The sequence below is a fragment of the Platichthys flesus genome, chromosome 20 (genome assembly GCF_949316205.1).
Source record: "Platichthys flesus chromosome 20, fPlaFle2.1, whole genome shotgun sequence".
NCBI lineage: Eukaryota > Metazoa > Chordata > Actinopteri > Pleuronectiformes > Pleuronectidae > Platichthys > Platichthys flesus.
This window is the reverse complement of record NC_084964.1, coordinates 8,773,716-8,796,054: the sequence shown is the minus strand read 5'-3', so window position 1 is coordinate 8,796,054 and position 22,339 is coordinate 8,773,716. Positions and strand designations below refer to the sequence as shown.

The window sequence follows — 22,339 nt, the reverse complement described above, 5'->3', positions numbered from 1 at the left end:
GAAGGTACATGTCTGATCTCAGCTGTTAACTAAACAAACTACGGACGCACAAAAGGTTTGGCACAATTTGTTGTGTATAATCCTGCTAAAATGTCCGGGAAGACTAACACTCAGTGTATTCTCTACATTATCCAACATCGAAGTATCGGAGATTCCGTTTTACTGGATGTAATATTTTGAGAAAGGTTTCTGCAGTGAAAATACATTTATGTGATATTTTATTTCCTATACAATCTTTAGTTTGGTGTATTAACTGTTTTATATCAATGCTGAACATTTTCCTGTCTGCCAATATTACTAATTTCTTACTTTCACCATTTTATATCTTATGCTATTCATTTATCTGTTGTTCTCTATGTAATTCTCTATTTTCAGAAGCCTTTTTGTATTGTCATACAATTTGTCATGTTGCCTTTTATATCCTGTGTAAAGCACTTTTAATTGTTTTACTTAAATGGACTAGTTATCTTATAAAAAAACTTTATATGAAGTGAAGGCCAGGTCGCGTTAGGACAGAAAAGAGTCTCATGGTAAACATGCCGGTCGACAGAGGAGCTTCTTTCTTCTCTGAAACATCGAGGATCCTAAAATAGATCAGCAGCAGCGTCTCATGATAAGTAGTGTGAATTGCTCTGACAGTCCCCAGACAATGCACAGTCCCTCTGCAACCGCCCAGTCTCATAGAAACAAAACAAACCCTCTCTCCAGTTAAGGCACATTGTGATCGTCAAAGAATCGTCAGGAGTGACAGATTTATTATTAGACTTTCTAGTTTTATTGATTGAGTGGTTTAGCAGGTAACAGTTTTTTTTATTTGTTAATTTATTCAACAGTGGGCGAGCACATCCATATGCATTTTGTAGTTATTTATCATCTGTTTTCCCTGAACACGAACAGATGTTGGAAAGCCATCCTGAACTAGAAAAAGCATCAGATTGAAATTGCAAATTTATATATGGATATTTGGATTCCTGATAAAACAAATGTCAGAGTCCACTACAATGGTTAAGTCATGAAATAAATAATATTTTTGAAAAAAAAAATCTGCAATCCTATATACTCAGCAATGACATCAGCAAGACTCTATCATTTATATCAAAATATCACGGTCACTTCAGAATAAAAACATGGGGTGCGAACACTCCAGGTTTATCAATTACATAGAAATATGATTTTATAACCGTGCGTGTCCATGACCCCAAATTCACGCACTGGTACGCTGACTTTTCATTCAAGTACCGTCTTTCACCAGCAGGTGTCTCTGTTTCCCACCTTTCCTCCATCCTCTCGCTCACTCTGCTACAAACGTGCCATTGATAAGGGAATGTTTACATTTCAATTACCCACAATTCAGAGCTGTATGTGAGGGCTCGTTCACACACAGCCTGCTTTGCTAACCCTAATGAATTAGAAAAGTGTGTGTGTGTGTGTGTGTGTGTTTCCGTCTGTTATTATTTCTGTGTATTTTAAAAAAAGTATTCAAACACCTCCTTGTCTTATTAGACAAGGACATCTGAATAATTCTGATCTAGTGTATTGGCCATTTATCCTATTTTTTGTGTTAATTATGATCATAGATTGCCATTTAATTGCCATTTTAGTGCAAAACATTAATCATGATATGCTTATTAACTTTTTAAATATTCTTTATTTTAACCTGGATATTACATCATTTATGTCTGCAAGCATCTTAACGTTCTGGTTCATTGTTGCAAAATTGAAATTTGGAGGTATATAGATTAGCTGGATATAAACTGAGTAAAATTTGGATTATGCATTTAACTACTGATTAAGCATCTATATGTCATACCTTCTGACAATTGGTACACATAACGATATTATCACCAAAAAGTGTTGCTGGTTGTTTCCGGGGGCAGGGTGGTTGTTACTGACAGGCTGAAATGAATTGTGAGTTAAATGTGTGTGTTGGACTGCCTTTGATATATGTTTTTGTCTACCTCCTATTGCTATTTATTGTATTTATTAAGTAATTTATTATGTGAGACTGGAAACTGTGAACGAAATTGCCCATGTTGGGATAAATAAAGTTTTCTAATCTTTTTCTAATCTAAAAGCTTATCCTCTGAGCACATAGACAGACGCACACATGCACATCGTGATGGTGGGTCATGGGTTGTGATCGTGGTGGCAGCTGATTGTGGAATATGATAACAACTAGATAGCTTATACTGATATGCAGTAAACTACTTCTACAAATGTCAATACTGCTCCCTGCAACTCCATCGGACATTTTCTTTTGTCTAAATACTACTTGCACATAGTAGTTTATGTGCTATAGTTCCTTGTAGTCTGCAGCTGATTGTATTGTTAATTTTCAATCTGTGTCAGCACACTGAGCACACTTACATCAGAGTCAAAGTCCTTGTATGTGTAGTGTACGCATACACGGCAAATAAAGATGATTCTGAAATACTGTAAATATTGACTCACCTTTTCTCATGAATGTAAACATTGTTATTTTGTTGACATGCTCTGCTGCACTTGACGTCTATTGCACTTCTGTCAGTTCTACAGTCTTTTATTTCCCAGTTGGGGGTTAAGGGCAGAGGATATCGCACCTACTTGAGTCTTATGGCACGAATTGTGGTTATATTTTTATTATATAAATACATTCTGATTGCTTTACGCAACCACACAATTACACTGCGCTGGTTGTGTGCGCCATGCGTGTGTGTGTGTGCACCACTATGGCTGTCGGCCTGTCCCCAACTTAACTCACAGCGATGTGATTGGCCACGGTGGGTTTTGTTTACCATATTTGGCATCATGGTGACACAGCGCGCCGGGGAATTGGACGAGAGCGGCCGTCGTTCACAAAAACCCGGCCTCCTGCAGCTTTCCAAACAAAGCGGGTGCTCACGGGAGTTGTAGTCCAAAACAAACCCTTTCCGCGATCCCTCCAGCGGGGATTGGCGAGCTTGGCAGCGATTCCCGTAGCACACGCGTCCTCCCCACGCTTGAGACGGTCACTGTGGTGAATGATGGATGGTCAACGTGTCTTTAAGTGTGAGTTATTAAGATAATCGGTCGGATAAAGACGCGCCGCTCCGAGACCCTCCGCTCCCAGCATACAAATCCCACCGGCGGCGCTCCACCCCTGATTGGCTGCGCCCGCCCGTCAATCACGCAACGTTCCCTTCCACTACCGCTCCTACAGTAAATATTTGTGTTTGCTCAACCGGCTGTAATGGTGGATGACTGAAGGCAGGGGAGCGGAATACAACTGGGCTGAAGAAGAACGAGCGAAACCTAGAGAGGACCAGTCACGCAGAGAGCTCCAGAGCCAGCCGCCGCGAGTTAGGACACCGGGCTTCGTCGAAAAATGGATGAACTCAAACATCAAGTCATGATTAACCAGTTCGTCCTGACGGCGGGCTGTGCGGCAGACCAGGCGAAGCAGCTTCTACAGGCGGCACACTGGCAGTTCGAGGTAACACAATAACACAACAAGGGAGGACAAAACTAGGTTAGGAGTCAACATGGCGCCGGTGTGTTTACGTTGCGAGCGACCGTTAGCATTAAATGTAGCCTAGCGTCATAGTCTGCCTCTGGCTACTTTTTTTTTTTTTTTTTTAAGCGAACACAAAAAACAAAGCGGCAGTGTTAGCCCTCTGCTGTGTGTGTGTGTGTGTGTGTGTGTGTGTGTGTGTGTGTGTGTGTGTGTGTGTTCCTCCCTGAAGCCAGAAGTTTGTTAGCTCTATTTAAAGTATCTGTTTAGCTTTAGCCAGGCTGAATCAGCAGGGGACACACAGGCATGCAGCGGGGCGAAGCGTACAGCCGAGCACATCCAATTAGACTTTACTCCAGATTAAATGGAGTAATCCGACACATGACAGCGGCGAGCAGGCGAGGCCAGCGACGGCTGTTACGCAATACAGATGACCGCCGCGTTGTATCGACTAGCCTACTAAACTGTAGTCTGAGGCGAATATAGATCCAAATCCCAAAGATCCCGTTTCTAAGCTCGTGTATTTGTGTCAACTGTGAAAACGAGTGGCGATCGTCGATTTCTGTGCCTCTGACTTCATGTAAACCTGCCACACGCACAATGATAATGATGATACAATTAATCCTCTCTGTGTTTTCATTGTAGACTGCCCTCAGTGCCTTTTTCCAAGAAACAAATATTCCATACGGCCATCATCATCAAATGGTGAGTGCAGGAGGGTTGACGACGACGATGGGGGAGGAAGAGGGTTATATATATATATATATATATATATAATAACAAGCTTTTAAAATCCTCCTCATTGTCCTGTTTCTTCTTTTGCATCAATCATACATTTCAGATGGTGCTTCTTTAAGGCTGTTGTGTTGTATTGGGTGGGATGGGGCGATAAACGGCCCTTATAGGCCGACAGGGATGATGTTGTAATAACAATAACAAAGCACATGTCGGCCATGTTGTGAGCTTCCAGAAATAAACACAGGCAGGCATGCAGCTGCAGCAGCAGCCACACCGAGGGAGAGATGTACACACTCACTCTCTCTAGTGTGTCTGTGTGTGTGTGTGTGTAGGGGGCGGTGAGAAAGAGGGAGTGGAAGTGATTAATGTTGATATATGAAATTCAACATTTCTCATTGGATCGACAGAGGTGCATAAAGGAAGGAAGCGCCTCTCATTTGCTGGGTAGAAGACAAAAAAAAATCTGTTTCCAGGAAGAGTACAGTCACTTCTTACAAATAGACCCCTTGTGCTGTTGCAATTGCCATGGGTAATTCGGTTGTTACTGCCCCCCCCCTCTCTGGATGACATGCATCGGGGACTAAAGAGCAGACTAAATCGGTAAAGAGTAAACTGGAAGGCGTTAGGGCTGCAGGAGACATTCAGCTGACACACACACACACACACACACACACACACACACACACACACACACAGAGGGGTTGGACATTATGAAACACCAGCAGTGTTTGGGCTTTTAGCAGCAGCCCACTTTGGCAGCACACAAGCCTTTGTTTGCAGCTGCATGCATGGCAGCATCCAGCAACAGCTGCCTTCCGGAAGAGTCTGACATGGATGTAAGGGGATTTTTGGATGAAAATCGTTTATTGAGGCTCCATCTCTGTCCCTTTAGAGAAAGAAAGAGAGAGAGAGAGAGAGAGGAGGGTGGTGGACTGGTGAAGGAGGATTTCATTTTTGTATTGCTTTATCTGAGTGTGGGTGACATTTTATATCCTCAGAGTTGGGACAGTATAGCATCGAAATGGCTCACAGTGAGATGAATCCCCTTTTTTTTTAACGTCACAGCCTTGTTATAATAAAGAAAATCCGACCCTCCTATGATCAGATCAGTAAACAACAGCAGCCTCTATTTAGCTCATGGGATGTGTCACTTCAATTTAGAGAATAAACTGTCCGCTGAACAGGGCCGAGCATGATTGCTGCAGAGACTGGCTAATGAAGGTCAGAACGCGGAACACCTAGGAGTGTTTGTGGTGTTATTGTTCGAGGCAGTTTCTTGCATAATCATGAGTTAACGACATCCTCTTTTCTTTTTTACACATGCTGATATGGCCGCGCGTCTGTGTTTTCGCTTGTGTAATTCACATGCGTACATTTGTATTTTGTGCATGCACAGAGTGGGTGTTTTGTGTGTGAGTCACAACAGTACTACAGGAGGGCAAGCGTGTCCAACCTTCCTGCAGCTTATCAGGCCGCAGTGTACGTTGGTATACAAATCTAATCCACTTTGCTTGCTCTCGCTCTCTCTCTCTCTCTCGCTCTCGCTCTCATTCTGAACTCTCTCTCTCTCTCACCCTCTGTCTTTTTCTCTCTGTCCTCTCTTACCTCAGTTTACAGTAAACGGGAATCATTTTAAGTTGCAATACTGTGATTCAAGATGTTGCGTCAGTGCTTTGTGTTACAACACTAAGATGGCTTTTTTGGCTAGAAGCCTCAGTTCAACCCAGCCCCGGTGGCCCAAGCAGATCGCCTGTAGACATGCAGCTCTTGGCAGCGGGTCAGGTTTGGACGTCATGTAGGTCACACGGTTTGTGGATGCTGCTCAGCGAGCTGGTATAGGCCATTGTCTTTTTTTGAGGCCCAAACACACATGTATGTATGTGGCCCTCAATGTGGGGGTACCAGCAGATCACTTTCCCATTTAAATCCGGCTTCACGGAAGAGAAAACCATCTCGGATTCCAAAGTGCTGTTGTTTTAATATATACATTTATTCCTCGCTGAACAAAACTGGTCTGGTCGGGATTTGAAGCAATTAGCGTTCGCCTTGTGAGCTAAGCCAAGTCTGATTTCGTTTGACGTGCACTATTGTTAATACGTCATTTGTGCATTGTATGTCACAGGTTGGTGCCCTGTATCGAATATCAAATTGTGAGGTTAACCAGTCCACACACCAGTACAGTCTTTTGTAAGGCTGTGAATACTGTAGGATTTAGTTAAAGCTCCTATCATTAACAATCCTGGACCGCGGGGAGTGCCTTTGCTTTGGCACATGATGTGAAAGAGCTACAATCTCTGCACAGGCACGCATTTAGGCCTGTTTATTTATTTTCCCTCACTTGTGTTTATGCACGCAATATGTGTTTCAGGGTGATCAACTTATGAATGTGGCCTCGAAGAGAGTTGCCTGGGTATCCGTGTGTTTCTCAAATGTGGTCACCAATGCGTACATCTACAGAGTGTTCTCAGATGGACACCTAGGCCCTAAACTCAGTTTAACCTCATTTCTGTTTCATGGAACCCCTCCCTGTGTACTCCCGGTTTTCTCCTCCTCACACACACACACACACACACACACAAACACACACTGCCCACACAAACACGGCAACCGCACCACATTCCTACAGGATGCGCCGCTCGCACCGGCCCAAAATGGACCCTTTCACAGCAGAGGAGGGCCGGTATGACTCTAAAAGAAACATAGCACCCTTGTCTCCTTCTTTACTTTGTACACTCTCACTCATCTTACCTCCCTCGCAAGCTTCATTACTGTCTCTCTTTTAAAGGGACACAAAACATCAGGCTCAAGAATTCAATTTGCCGTCTACATTTCCTGTCGGAGTTGTTTCTAATTGTGTCCAGTCCTCGTCCTCTTGTTTTTAGCCACATGCTCAAAGCAGCTGCCACCTTCACACCATGTCGGAGTGTCCACTCACACATGGAATTTCCATGCATATTCTAGGGCTGTTTCAAGCACATTTTAAAGCATCGACTCTGTAAAGTCTGAGTTATTTCTGACAAGGTGTTTACAATATCTCCTTACACAGTTGGAATGCCAGCTGTCCAAAATGCTCTTCTATGTACACATTGTTGCCTCAGTGTAGAACAATATTGGAAAGAGAATGTATTTTTCGGTTAATGAAGGATGGTGCAATATAATATTAATATTAATAATAATGATTATGGTGATGATGCTAATAATTATCACAACTAAAAGATAAAAAGAAAAGAATAAAATAACACATCCCAGGTTATGCATGCACATATGTACATAAATTTACAAACATAGATGGACAGCATGTCATACGTTTTGCATAAAAGATTCTCCACTAATACCACTTAAAATTCACTGTGTGCTCAAGCCGATGTCAGTGTTTCCATTATTTGCATCTCTTCATGTGGGGCACACACAGGCACAATAAAGTGAATGAATCCTCATGTGACCACCGAAGAGGAAGTAGCCGCCACTGGATGACTTCCACTGTTGTCTGGGAACATGTGACTGAGCTTGGAAAGGGAGCGGACTAAGCCGACAAAGCCTGGTTTACATGTGTGTAATTTCTGCTCGAGTTATGACTAATAAAGAAACAGCACCAAGGTCGTCATGTGGCAGCCCTGGAGTCGAGTTGTCTTTAGTAGGTCAGGGTAATAAAAATAATCCATTTAAAGAATATTTCACATTCTCCTTTCCCACTTGAAATCATTTCTTCACTTTTACTTTATGTCTGCCTCTTGCTCTCACTCTGAGACAGACATATTGTATTGAAGTACAGACAAAGAAACCGCTCCCTCTCTTCCAAGAGACCCATTACAATATAAGGAATACTATCCTGATTACGTGGATGAGGCCCTGTCTGGTGTAGATGAGCACATTAACGACACTATAAACAGTAAGTCAATATCCATCCGTATATTTTCAATTCTTTCCTTCTGCTGCAGAGCACAACGATGTATTCGGCCACCCGGAGAATCACGAATAAGTAGCTCCATAGTTTCTATGATACTTTTTAATTGTGTTATAATAACCATTTCTTAGTGGCATGACGCACAAGGTTGAATGAATTTTATGAAGGGCAACCTTCAGCTCTGACTGCTCGGGTGCGGTGACGTGGCCGGATGGTATTGGGCACTGCGGGGCCAGTGATAAAAGTGGGCGTGAGGTGGTTTTTAAAGGCCGTTTCCTGGCAATATGAACACCCACCAGGAGAAAAGAGGAGTTTTTTGTGTGCTTTTGTTTATAGTAACTACAAACATTCGGTTGTGGTGTCTGGGTGTGGCTTAACAAAAGGATTTTATAATGCCAAACTCTCATTCATGTAGGATCTCGTCCAAATTAGATTTGGAGTGTAACAAGCGCCCATGCAGACGAGCAAAGCAATAATTACCTTTATAAATCATTGCGTGACAACATGGACGACTTACTGCTCCTGTTTCTCTCTTGCCTGTCTAACTGTTTATCACCAAACTTAGAGATGGAGGAAAGATAACTTCATTAATTAAAACATACTTTGATTGTTTCTTAAACTGCTTTCAGACATGAACTCTTCAAACTATTTGGAAAATTGGGTCAGGACAATTTTCCCAGCTTTCCCCTTTCACATTTGAAGAACGCAGCAAGAGGTAGTTCGGGTCGGACGCTTTCACAACAGCAGGAAAATTCAGGCGAAGGGTGACGGCTGAGCAGAGCTGGTGGGAGGCAGGATATGACTTAAATGGTTTTGTTTACAGCATGTCAACATCAGCATCTACCCTTATCACCAAAAGCCTGTAAATCTCGTAGTCTTTCCAAATTGACATATTTTTCGGCATTCTACATGTAGGTTACCTCTTTTTCATCCTGAGATCATTTATCCTTGCTGATTTTTTTCAGTTGTTGCATCATATGCATGTATTCTGTATTCTGACATGGGCTCACTCGGACGCTGCTTTGTGTCTCTGTCTTGCTGCAGACTTTTCTTGCAGAAGTCAGTAAGTGTAGAATGAGGTGAAATCCAGTTTTCCACTGTTTGGGTGTGATTTCATATGTGTCAGTGTGTGTGCGCAGTTATAATACCCTTAGTGTGGGTCAGATTTCAGAGTTAATCACGTCTAGATCTGGTAATGATGTTAATGAGTGTGCATGCATCGGTGTCTCTCTCTCTCTGTCCACGGGTGTGTGTGTGTGTGTGTGTCTGTACCAGTGTACTCTACAGCCATGCCAGGCAGTTTGCCACATCTGAAGAGGCTCGGCCTGTGCCCTGCATGTTCCAGCGTGTTGCCCTGCATGTTTCCAAAAGCACAGCTTCCCAGAAGTCTAACCACATGCACACACACACACACACACACACACACACACACACACACACACACACACACACACACACACACACACACACACACAAACAGCCATGTTCTCACATACACAGAGTCTTTGGCTCAAGGGACTCAAGGGAATGGGAATCCATGTGGGATGACTGTGAGGACCAGATGTGTTTATGAGCTGGAGTTAGATTAGGTTTCACACTGGTTCTTGGAGTCACAGAGTACACTGGAAGGCACACAATGGGTTCAGGCCTATGGCTCAGGGAACACAAACAGCACATGGGAACCGTCTGTTGCATAAAGAGCGAGTTGTCACATTACATCTCACTGGGCTGCTTTCTAAGGTTAGCTGCAGCACTGCAGCCAAGCTTTCACACCAGCTGACCTGAGAGCATTGACCCTTTGGTCCCTCACCCAGCCTTTCTGTGCTGCAACCTTCCACAGTCTTGTCCGTCCCTGTCCTCCCCTCACCAGTCTTGATCTGAAACTGAAGGCAAGATAATTGAATTGTAATAACAGTAATGTGAAACCGAGTTCTTAATTTAGGAATCTGCTGCAAAAAAAAAACTATCATTGGTTGTGTTTTTCTATTTGTTCAGAATTCAGCAGATACAGATAAATACGTTTTCTTTTCGTCACAGCAACACTGAGGAACTTTGCAATTTCGCATTAAACCATACTAGATAGTGCTCTACTGCAATGGCTTAGGGTTTAAACAGAATCTGAGGCAAATTAGAAAACGTATGAATTGCATGTGAGGTGAAAGAAAACCTTAATTTTGATCTGAAGAAAATATATCTTTTGCAAAGCTAAACTTGAGCCTTTGCACAGCAATCTTGTTTTGTTCTTGCTCACGTTGACCTTCGGCCCAGTAGTTTCTCTTGCCAGCCTGTTACCAGTTGACAGCACTTTTTCTAGATACGAGAGGGCCACTGAGCACCTATTGTTAGCCTGTTAGCCATTGTTGTGACTGAGCAGTGCAGTGTGTGCATTTGGTCGATTAGACCACATGCCCCACTCCGTCCCATCACCCAGCAGCTTTCTATTTCCGTTCCTCCTCTTTCTTTCTCAGTCTTTCTTTTATTGTCCAGTGTCAGAAAAACATAGGGAAACAGAGCCCAGCCTGGCTAATGATCAGCCGAGTCCCTTGTTAGCTCAGATCCAGCCCGTGTCCCTGGGTGTATGTGTGTATACAGTTTGAACTCACACACAGATACTCACATACTGGGGCTCAGATGTAGGAAGGTGGGTTAGGGGGTCAGAGGTGAGGAGGCGGCCACTTGAAGTATTCACCAGCATCTGTCGGCCTCCTTCATTTTGTTTCGGGAAAGAAACATATAGATCTGACACCTGGTCACGTCATAAAAGCCAGAGTGTCGCCTCCCTGTCGGTGAGCAATGTGTGACGGGATAAGAAAACACAGACACAGAAAGCTGCTGGTCCGGTTCTGGTGTGTGATGCTATGACAAAGTGACACAGGTGCAGAACCTCCATGATGTAAAGGATCAGCAGGTTTCCACGTGCAGCTCTAGACAGCATGTTGGTAAACGGATGGGTGGAAGTCTGGACTGTTTTATAAAATCGGTTCAGTACAGAGTACCTCTCAAATACGTAGACTTTGTAGTATTTGCACTAATATTATAACACTTTATTGCAAACCTCCAGTGGAACCTATGAGTTTTCAAGTCTTTTCAAAGGTCAATGTGTTCAGGTGTAAAGTCCTAATAACAATTAACATATTCTTTTTATAATAGTAGCAATTCCTACACACTAAAACGGCTGTTTTTTATTATGTTATTTCCAGTAATACAGAATAGAGCATTTCCGTTGATACAGAATAATGCAAAGGTAAATACTAAGTACTATTTCTATTATAGTTGCCATGCTAGTCGTAGGTCAAGGTTGCATTTGCTGCTGATCCGAAACAGCAAAAAGCTGTGCTACGCTACACACTCACCATGAGAGCTCTCGCTTTTATAAATATTTAACAGGGGAGCCGAGTCATGTAAAGTTAATGGTTTATGTCGTGTGATCTTTCTCTTTACGCTTTGTTCCAGCTCCTGTTTTACTAAAAGCTCCCCCACCTCTTTCTTTCACCGTTTGCCTCCTTTTTTCACAAAGGTATCCTGTTAAAAAGCTGTCGTATCAGTCACATATTTTCGTATTCTAGCATAATTTCATAGTAACCTGATGTAAGTCAAGCGCTTTGAGAGAAAACTTGACCGCTGACCTCCTGTTTGCTGTTCTACTAAGCAGCTGCACATGCAGGTCCCTTGAATGGAAAGCCTGTCCTGAACCAGTGGCGGAAAATCCTAGAGAGAAGGTCACTATTCAAGCATTTGGAACAACTATGAAGTTTAGAAACAAAGAGTCGGACAATTGACAAACCGCATGACTTTTGAATAATAGAAAAATCTTGTGTTATCCATAAATAGGAAGGTTTATTTTTTGACACCTTTGTGTATGTGCTACATTTACCTTAACACTGCCAAACTACAAGGAGTTGTTTTAAGAAGTATGGTTACATTTTCACTGCTGAACAGCAGCCATATACCTCTGAGCTGCCCTTTTAATAGTGCTCAGCAATTTCAATGGAAAAGAATTTGGCTTAAGGATTACAGTTAAATGCCCTTTTGATTGACTGGATCCTGTGAACACTGAAGAGGCTGCTGGAGTCGAGAGTTTGTGCCCAAAACAAGGAAACATTATCGTAAGTGTCCCAACATGACGTGAACATGTGATTCCAGACGCACAATTGTGCTTGATAATAAAAACAGAAGAAATTCTCAGTGTAAAAGTGCATTAGATATGTTTACATGATGTTCCACTCTCAGTTACTGACTCAAGTGATGATGTAGAATATGTTAAGTCTCCTATTGGAGGAGAATTGATCTCAGAGTTCACCTCCATGAGGCCTGGTCTTGTTTTGACAGTTATAGGGTTTGTTTTAATTTTGCAAGCTCATAGATGATCTGGAGTGAAGGAACTGTTCCCGACAGACTCCCTGAAAAGTCTCTGTCGACCTGTATTGTGAATAATACCTAAAATCCACAAATTAGAAGATCCAGGTTTCATAAGAACATTGGGATGAGAACGGAGACATCAGGCGGTGCGCATCGCCGTCACCCTCGTGTCTCACAGATCTCTCAGCACAGTTTGCTGCAAGTGCTGACAAAGAATGTGTGAACTGTACGAGCCACAGGCGGGACGGAGCGGGAAGTGAGAGAACGACGGAGAAGGTGGAGAAACCAAAACGGGTCACAGGCTCAAGACACATTTCACAACAGAGGAACTGAACAAGAGAAAAGTAGCTGAGTTTCAACCGAAGTCACGTTGTGCTAATTTAAATGCATGCGACTCAAAATATTCAAACACTACAAAGATTATATAGTAGATTGAATAGGGTAGTGAAATAAGGTTGTGTTTGCTAAATCGATCCTTTTAACAGTGACTGAACCAAAACAGCTTTTTTATTTGCGACGGGTTAATTGGAAGTTGAAATTGAATATATTAACTTTCAACAGTTTCAAGTCTGCTAAACTTAAATATACCACAATGAATAAATGCTAAACTATTAGCAAATGAACACAATAAAATGACATGATAAATATAACCTAAGACAACCACAGTAATTTTTAAACTAAATTTGACATGGGGGTCACACAAGCAGTCAAAGACAGAGCTTCCCCAATGTATCCATTGTGTTGCCAGGTGCTGAGTTTGTCATGTTTCCCTGTTTAGATGGAAGTATTTTCAAACATTTGCTGCATGTCCTGGTGGCGAATAGTTTCACGTGAAACACAACCACACTTTCAACCGTTTAGCTTTGTGGAATTTTGTTGTTGGGTCGATTCAAGTTTGAGGGAGCCGCTAGCTAACTGTGGGCTAACTTTCCATGCTGCCAGAGCCGTCTACAGAGTTTGTTGCCAAAAGAGTTAAGTGTAATGTTTACTTGGCACGTGCGGCGATGTTTCAGTTGTCTGTAAGCGGGGAAACTATTTCAGTACGTAGCTCAGGCCCTGAATTCTGTGTTGCAAGTTCTGTTTGGTAGGAACAGATGCCTGATTGCCAACGGATTCCGGTAACCAACCCTCGTCAGAAACAACTCAAGCAAAGACTTTTGAATAGGTGGAAACGATCAGATCAGCTTAATTTAATGCAAAAGTTGGCTTAAAATTCCAGTGACAGCTGGAAAGAAACATCCAGAAGGTGTGAAATTAGATTAATCTGTGCGTGTGTGTGTGTGTGTTCAGCGCTGAGGTGCTTGTTAAGTGGAGGAGTTCGCTCTGGGTCATTAAATGTTTCTGTCCTGGTCTGGACCCTCTGCACAAATATGTAAGGGGAAAAAGAGAGCTTCTCTTCCGAGCCGGCACGTACACACGCTCGATGCTGCCGAGGAATGTGGTCGGTTTCACTTGAAATAGCTTCAGCTCATCTGTGTTTGTGGACAAACACACATGTATGTACACAAACGGAGGGTTGTTGAAAGGTTGTTGAGCCTCACCGCAGCCATGCGCCCCCCCTCCCACCCCGGCCTCTGGGCCCAGCAAACAGCCTTGAAGAGAGGGCGCACAGGGCCGGGTCTCTGTGGCCACCGGGGCCGCGGAGCCGGAGCCAGCCTCAGCTCCATCCCATCAACAGGAGATCTGTGCCGCTTCCTCATAACAACCATCCCCATGACAACCTCTCTGTAAGCCCTGTTTTGAACACAAACCGTGTCTCGCTGTCTCTTTTATTTCCCCCCCTGTCTCTCCATCTGTAGACCTTGAACAAATGGCTGCTGCAACACATTTTCTGATGCAGTTACACACACAGAGTTTGTCCTATTGAAGGCCCTCACCTTGACACAACTGCTGTTACCGTGTGCGTGTGTTTCTTAACACTGTACGACCTCAAAGATATTCCTCCAGTGCTTCTTTTCGTGCTGTTCTGACTGGGAATTGAATTTAAATGATCCTGCAGGCTTTTTAACTGACTAACAAAGCCTGCAGTCTTCGCACATCTCATCTTATGCTGTTCTGGAGAGAGGACTAGAATTTGACAATTTACTGTGACACAGTACAGTGACATCAGATGAGATTTAGAAGCAGGTTTACCTCAGTGGACCCTCTGGCGTTAATCCTGAAATGACAGGCACTCTCAAGGCAAACTGAAGCTGCATGTGCTTTCCTTTTTTCCTTGATCAGTTGTTCCCAGATACGGATGCAGCCAGAAACATCATTTTGATTGATTATTTCCATATTATTTGATTCAAACGTGGGATTACAAGTAATTGCTATTTATCAAATATAACACCATCTTAAATCTCTGTTATATTCTTATTCATGTATGTTTTTCTTTATACTTTTAAATAACATGCTTATGTGGAAATGAGGCTTAAAAACCAGAGGAAGAAAAGAAATGCCAAGGCCCAAGTTTATCCCGATGCAGAGATTTCTTTTTCTCTTCTCTGAACAATTTAAATGTTCGGCAACAGATAAATCAGGCTTTGTTTATTAATCACAATCATAAAATAGGCTTCTGTTTTGAGTCTTGAGTGAAAGGGCAATAGATGAGAATTCAGATTTGGATATCAAAGATATGAAACAGCTACACTATAAAAGCGGAGACACTTTTGTGACCTTTGACTGAGATCCTAGGGCTGGGTTATATTACCGAAAATGATATTGACATACAAATTGTCATATGATCACAATTGTTGCTTCTTTCAAGTTTAAAGGCTGGTTTTGAAGGCTGGACAGAGAATCTCACATTTACATTTTACAAAGTACAAGTCCATCATTTATTTCCCTGTGCATCACATAAGCAATATATTGATAAACATTGGACTTTTGTAATATTGCTATTTGGCAAAATTATATTGGCATAATTGTGTAAATTTGTCTTCTTTGCCTGCCTTTGTCCATATTAGTTTCATAACTGCACATATGCTCAAGAAACTTGTGTGTGTGAGTGTGTTGTTGCGAATGTGCACAAAGTTAGTGATTTTCTCCAATGAATCATTAACCCTCGTGTTGTGACTTCAGAAATCGTCGTTGGTCTGAGAGCCGATTGGATTTGAACTTCGATCTGCAGACACCAGCCTCAGGGGCTCATGCTGTATTTACTCTTCGCCTCGGAGCAGCTAGAGTTAATCTGTGACTCAGTCAGCTCCATAGTACACAGGAAGGGTAAAGACACAGTAACCTGGGTTCTACTGCAGTAGTTTTCTAATCCGTGTGTAGGAAATCAATCCAAATCCATTCTTACCACTGCTTTTTCTCTGCTCTGGCATCAGACAGGTCAGGTGTTCTAATACTGCCGGCATGACACTTAAACTTGAGTTCACAGTGAGAAAATATTGGTAATTTTTGGTAGTTTTTATCTCACTGCTGTTTTAATTAGTTAATTACTTTTTAATAACTGGCGTAGACGTCATGATTGACAGCTGAGATTGACTCGCGATTGGTTGCTTGCGTATCAAAAGATAACACTACTACAGGTTATTTATTGTGCAGTGAGATATCTGTTATTTATGTATAACATTGATGCAGACACTTCTGGGATCTGCTGAAGCTTTTATCATTGACAAAGTGTCAGATAAGCAGTAGGACCCAAACTCTGGCAGAAGACAAGACACGTTTCTGTCCAAGGTCCCCTGCTCAGACTACAGACACATACAGTAGAAGTGTTTGTGTTATTTTACGAGTGGAGGAGTGCGAGGTGGGCTTTTGTGAGACGCCCACAAGGTGTTTGAGGTTGGTTTTGTCCTCCGCCTCCCTCTCTTATCGTTCTAGTTTCGGTCTATGTGAAGCAGAAGCCACAAAGTATCTTAACAATCTGTGCAAGGGAAATGCGGTGTCTTTCAGCTGACTGCAGCTGTAAATGTATACGTGCTCATTCATGTATGTGTCCATGCATGAGTAAGTCAGATGTAAAGGTCTCAGCTGACAATCTGTCAGCATTTCTGGAATTGTTTTCTACTAGAGAGCCACTGATACACAGATCACAAGGTTTGAGAAATCCAACCAGTAACGCCCAGCGCTGCCCGCCAGGAACAGGAAGCATCACGGAGGTCACTTCAGCATTCCAGGGTGTCTCTTTACCGCAGGATGTGGCCTCAGAGACACGAGCCAGCGTTCCCTGTCAAGAGTGCACAGTGGACACGCTCACCTTTCATAACAGCATGCCACCCTGAGAACCCCGGGCCCAGCTCAGGATGCATTGTTCGAAGGACCAACCTGCAAGCCGCAGCATTTTTTAAGGTGCAGGGTAGTCCAATGACGCCCCCAAGGGAGGAATGGTGTCCCTGTCACTCTGTTTATTTATTTATTTTTCTCCTGAAGGCTGCTTGTGTGCTCAGTCTGAGAACCATGGGTGACAGAGCCAAAGGGTAGATAAGATACCGCAGGTCCATCTGAGATCTGGTTGTCAGCTGGGAATTCTGTTTTTCAGCTTTTCCTCCTCTTCAGCATGTTAACATGCAGTGTTCATGTGGGACTGCAGCTGCTGTTCCCAGTGGTTGATTCATGGAGCCTATGACTCCCATTTCCAGAAAATACATCCCCCCCCATACTCGCACTCTGTCCTAAAACACACAACCTGAAGCTGAAGGAAATGTCTGGACATCGTCAAAGTGAAGAAGAAAATCACATTTGGAGGATAAAGTTATTTGATATAAGGACATAATCACAATCTAAGTGGTTAGTTAAGTAAAAAGTTGTGTAGACGGATGATTTTGTATTTCTGTCCCACAAGTATTTGTGATCTTTATGAAATCCTAATCCTTGGAGTTGCCAAGCTGTTTTCTTCCACTGCTTATTCTCAGCGATTTAGGATTATTTTGCCATGTTAGGTGCCCGCCCTGTTACCGTCTTGGCCCGGGCTCTTATTTTTAGATGCCAAGCCTACTAGCTAAACGTAGCACCATCTCTGATTCCCTTTGGAATACTGGAGGTTGTTTTCCTGGTCATGAATGGATGGGGACGCGGAAGAGGAAGCGGGGCACAGAGTTTGTGAGGAAGACGACGGTTGACGATGAAGGCGCTCTGTTCTCAAACAACCAAACATGTTGTTCACATGGCATGCTAGGTACAAGGTGTCAGGTCCAGTGTTGTTTTTGGCACACAGGCGTATTATGGGAGCTCGGGGTGTGTCACCGAAAGGAACGCCTGGCAGCGGAACAATAGCACCGCTGGCACAAAGGAGGGTCGGAGCAGGTCAGAGCTCAGGAGAGTGGGATAAGACTTAGTAGACTTGGCTGTTTCCACAAAGCAAATTAGCTGTTATTGGTTTGTGTTCTCTGCTAAAATCAGAAACGGGAAGTGGATGTAAACAAAGCATTTTAACCACCATCAGGACCGTGGGGGGAGCAGAGGGCGCCTGGGATTCCCCTTCATTTCAAACTGTCCCTTTTTCCGTCTTTTAAACAATGTCAAAGTCTGGTTTTCCTGATAGATGTTTGTAAAGAATCACTGTTTGGTGCAGTGTGTTTACATGAGCGAGATGATTTGTCCACTGATTGTCATCTCAATGAAACAGAATGTGCTGCAGTCACATGACAAGTTGTACAAAACCTGCAGCAAGTACTGTACATATTTGTATCCTATTTTATCTGTCTGGTGCTTATTGTGTCAACTAAATGTTTATTATTTATTTATCCATTGTTATAAAGTAATTAAAGAAAGGAGCCAAGATCCAAAGATATCAATTTAAAGTGATTTAATCAGTAAAAAATCTGTAAAATATCACATTAGAGAAACTGGGATCAGAGAATTGCATTTTCAGATAAATTTGATTGTTGTTATAAAATACTCTGCAGCTCATTTTCTCTCTTAATCGTTAATCAGCATATCAACAGTCAAAACCCAAATATCATTTACTGTGTCCTAGAATAAACTAGAATAGCACTCAGTCTAGTGCATACCAGCTTTGAGGCCCGACCGTCCCCTTAAGTTCAATTGAGCTGCACTAAATTTCACACACTCATAAGTCCCCTTAACACATCAAGACTTATGAATTATTTCCTGTCTAAGTCCATCTCTCTCAGTCTTGTGTTTTTCCTGTTTTGGATCTTCATTAATCGCTCTCTGTCCTTCCTCATTCCCAGATGTGCACCCCAGCCAACACACCAGCCACGCCCCCCAACTTCCCGGACGCGCTGACCATGTTCTCGCGGCTGAAGGCGTCCGAGAGCTTCGGCAGCAGCGGCAGCCCCATGGCCGCCTCCATGGCCACCTCACCCCCGCCCCCCCAGGTCGGCGGCTGGGGGGTCTCACCCAACGTGCCGCAACCTCAACAGGGACTCTGGACTCAGGGGCAGCCCCCCACGCAGCCCTGCTCTGCCTGGCCCACGGGTGTGAACCAGCGCGGGGGCACTGAGCAGAAAGCTAGTGTAGTGATGGAGGCAGAGAGATGAAGGGCCGCACAGGACTGAGAATCCCCCTTACCCACCCCCCCCCGGGGGAAGGGAAGGAAAGGAGGTATAAAGGTGGGGGAGGAGGGGAGGAGATATGGGTAAAAAATACGTGTTTCTGTCTTTTTTTCCTAAAAGTCGGATGGACGAACGGAAAGAGATGGAAACTACGCAAACCAAGAAAAACTCAACGAGGACAATTTAAGAAGAGGAGAAAACCAATGCAAACGTCAATACAAAAATAGAAGAAAAAAAAAAAGAAATCTTTGTTAGTTTTTTCCAAAGTAAATGCATAGATAAGAGAAATATTATTGAACTAAAAAAAAACTGAATTTAAAAAAAAAATTAAAAAATTGTCACGCCCAAGGATTCTATGTGATGTTCAAGGACATTCAAGGCAGCAAACTTAATTTTCTGTTTCTTTTTTTGTTAAGGTTGTTCTTTTTTTTTTTTTTTTCGTCTTTTCAGCCAGTGTGTTTTTTCTGTCACTGGTGTTTCTGTGTTTCTGCAACTGTCTGCGCTGCATGAGGAGAGAGGAAGTCGCAATGCAGTGTTTTTAGATTGACTCAAGAATCATCACGCACTTAAAGTGTGAGTGTGTACGCATGTGAGCGGGTGGTCAAGTTTGTAATCAAAAAATTTACACACACACACACACACACACACACACACACACACACTCTTACAGTATATATTGACACGCGTCTAGAGGAAACGCCTCCATACTGTCACCCCCATCGTCAAAGGTGGGACTTTTGTTACCTCACCTGGTGGTCACCTGACTTCTCTCAGCCAATCAGGGATTTCTTCTTAAACCAACCATTGCCACCACCGACACAGGACATGTTTTTAAAGGTTTCTTTTCTTAAAGGCAGCAGCCGCTCTCTGGTTTACGCCAAATGATTCTCCCAGCGATGGCTTTTTGCCTGACACAGTTTTAAACACGGACTCAGACTACAACTGTCAACTGGAGATTTGGGTTATTATTTACAAGCGAAACAAGCAGTCGTGGTTTTGATGTAATATATCGTTTTTAATGCTAATTGTTCTGTTTTTGTTGATAGGATGAGGGAGGAGGCTTTGAACTTGGGTGGGACTTCAGGTTTTTATTTTTTTTGAAGAGTGAATCAAACGCAACTTCAAATGGCCACATATTTAATAAATGTAAGCGAAACACGACTACTCCATCTTTGTAAACAGAGTTGCCACTTTGCATGATGTGTTCATAATGTGTAAAATCTTTTGTAGCAAATATACATGAGGTCGAGACACGTCTATGGGAGGGGGGGGGGGGAGTTAAAGGCGAGGGAGGGGTGGTTGGTGTTATTCCCAAAGCTAAAAGAAATGCAATAGTCACAGTGTCTTGTTCCATATGAGAAACAAAACAGAAGAAAATGGGTTTGGGGCAGCTGGGGGGAGCCCACCACAAGCGATTTGGGGACACTACAGACTACTTTCAGATATACAGTATATATATATATATATAAATATATATACCCTCAGTTAGTGTACTACAGAGGGGTTTTTACAACGTTTAGGTTTGAAGTTTTGACCAGTCCCTGGTCCATTGATACTGCTGAGGGACAGTTCAGGGATGACCCTGACAAACCGCAATACTGAAATGCTGGGTCTGCCCTTTTTTTAGTTTTTCCTGTTGGGATTATTTTTTACATTCAATAAAAACAGGCGGAGTAAAACGAGATATTTTGAATAGCTGAGGGTCTTTTTTTAAAAAGATGATTAGGAAAAAAAATTATGGATATAATAATGACTAAATAACCAACTTCCTTTTTTATTATTTAGATTTAAACTAATGTTCGAGTTCATCCTTCTTTCCATGCTTCATACTTTATTTGGTAAAATCAGAGTTTCTGGGTGGGCCTGTTCCTAAATGGTTTCTCATGTATGTTCCCCCCCTTGTATGACTGTATGAGACCATTCCCACAATATTTGTGGACTACCTGATAATTAACTTATCATTTTTGTGAACCTAAATAAATATTGTATGTCAATCTAACGTGCTTGGTTTACTTGGGTGTGTGAGATTGGGCACTTTACAGTTTGAAAAGGGTTTGACTACTCATGTTGTGTTTTACTTATGTTGTGGGGACCAACATCTGTTTTTCTTGCACATTATGGGGACAAAAAGCAAGTCTACACAACTTGAATCATTACACTTTAAGTTGAAGACATTTTTAAAGTTAGCAAGGTTAAAGTTTGTTTTCGGTTAGGGTGGGGGAAATGGTTAAAATTTGACTATGATAATATGATAATAGTCAATATATATCCTGTAATTGTATCTGGGATATTTTAGAAGAGGAAACACCTCGTCCATTAATATATAGTTGATAGTAATTTGTTTAGCATTGAAAGAGATGTTGTTTCTTTGTATATGTCATGATGATACGACTGTGTGTGTGTGTGTGTGTGTGTGTGTGTTTGTGTGTGTTTGGGTGTGTGTGCGTCAGAGAGAGAACCAGAGACGGCAGAGCAATGTGTTAAATAATGACACTGGATGCATCATAATCTCACGCTTGGCTTCCTCTCAGCAGGGGGGGATTTCATAAAGTCACAGAGGCAGACTCTGAAATCATGTTCTACAAACCTCTCTCTCTTCCTGCTGCCCCGTCTGTCTTTCTCTCGCCCTGCCTGTCGGAGAGGGAGGCCGCCTGTCTGATGCTCGGCAGCTGAAGATGCAAGGGGCCGCAGATAGAAGCCAGTGTGGCGTAGCAGAGGGAGACAGGGTTTAGAAAGAAGGACTAAAGCTCTTCGACCGTCGCCATCTTTGCCTCTTTCAGTCGTAGACACCAACACCAGCTGCCCCGCATGCACGAAATCACCATAGATAAACACCCACCACTTTACACACACCCACATGCCGGTGGTGGAGGGCCGGCGGTGAAGGAGGGTCACAGAGTTCTCCTTGTACTCAGCTGCTTCTTCCTCTGCAGGAAATAAGAGAGGAACCCTCTGCTGATCGCTGTGTGCCACTTTGAGCCGCTGTGAGTGTGTCAGAGGGCTCGGGTGAATGTCGGCAGCTTGGCACCGGGCACCGCTCTGCATACGAGCGTGTGGGAACAGGAATAGCGATAAACACACGGGGCTGGTCCAAGAAAAGGGGAATAAGTGGAGACTCGAGGCCGCCATCGCTTAATAATGATGATCTGATAAGTTAATGATAGCACTGCGCTGCTTATTCAGACAATGCTGCGGCAAGGCCACCGGCAAAATAATCTGCAGACTCCCTGTTTCACTTTGGTGATATCTTTAGCTTCCCAGTAAAAGGCCGTTGTGGTCACCGCCAGTCATCTATCGACTCCAGACTGCTGATCCCAACAAAAGCTTGAATCACTCCGCGCTCTGACGTCAACACTTCGGAAGTTTGCATTTGCTTATAAGGGAATGAGTGTTCAGCATTCAGTTTATCTTTTCACTCAA

The 22,339-nt window shown here is 43.0% G+C and overlaps 1 protein-coding gene across 1 annotated transcript; it reads left to right on the top strand.

The window, feature by feature from the left end:
* Positions 1 to 3,170: 3,170 nt before the first annotated feature.
* On the top strand, positions 3,171 to 20,918 carry ubald1a (UBA-like domain containing 1a). Its single transcript, XM_062414068.1, has 3 exons — positions 3,171 to 3,451; positions 4,115 to 4,174; positions 18,596 to 20,918. The coding sequence occupies exons 1-3, from the start codon at positions 3,344 to 3,346 to the stop codon at positions 18,902 to 18,904; spliced, it is 477 nt and encodes a 158-aa protein (XP_062270052.1). The 5' UTR covers positions 3,171 to 3,343; the 3' UTR covers positions 18,905 to 20,918.
* Positions 20,919 to 22,339: the final 1,421 nt, after the last annotated feature.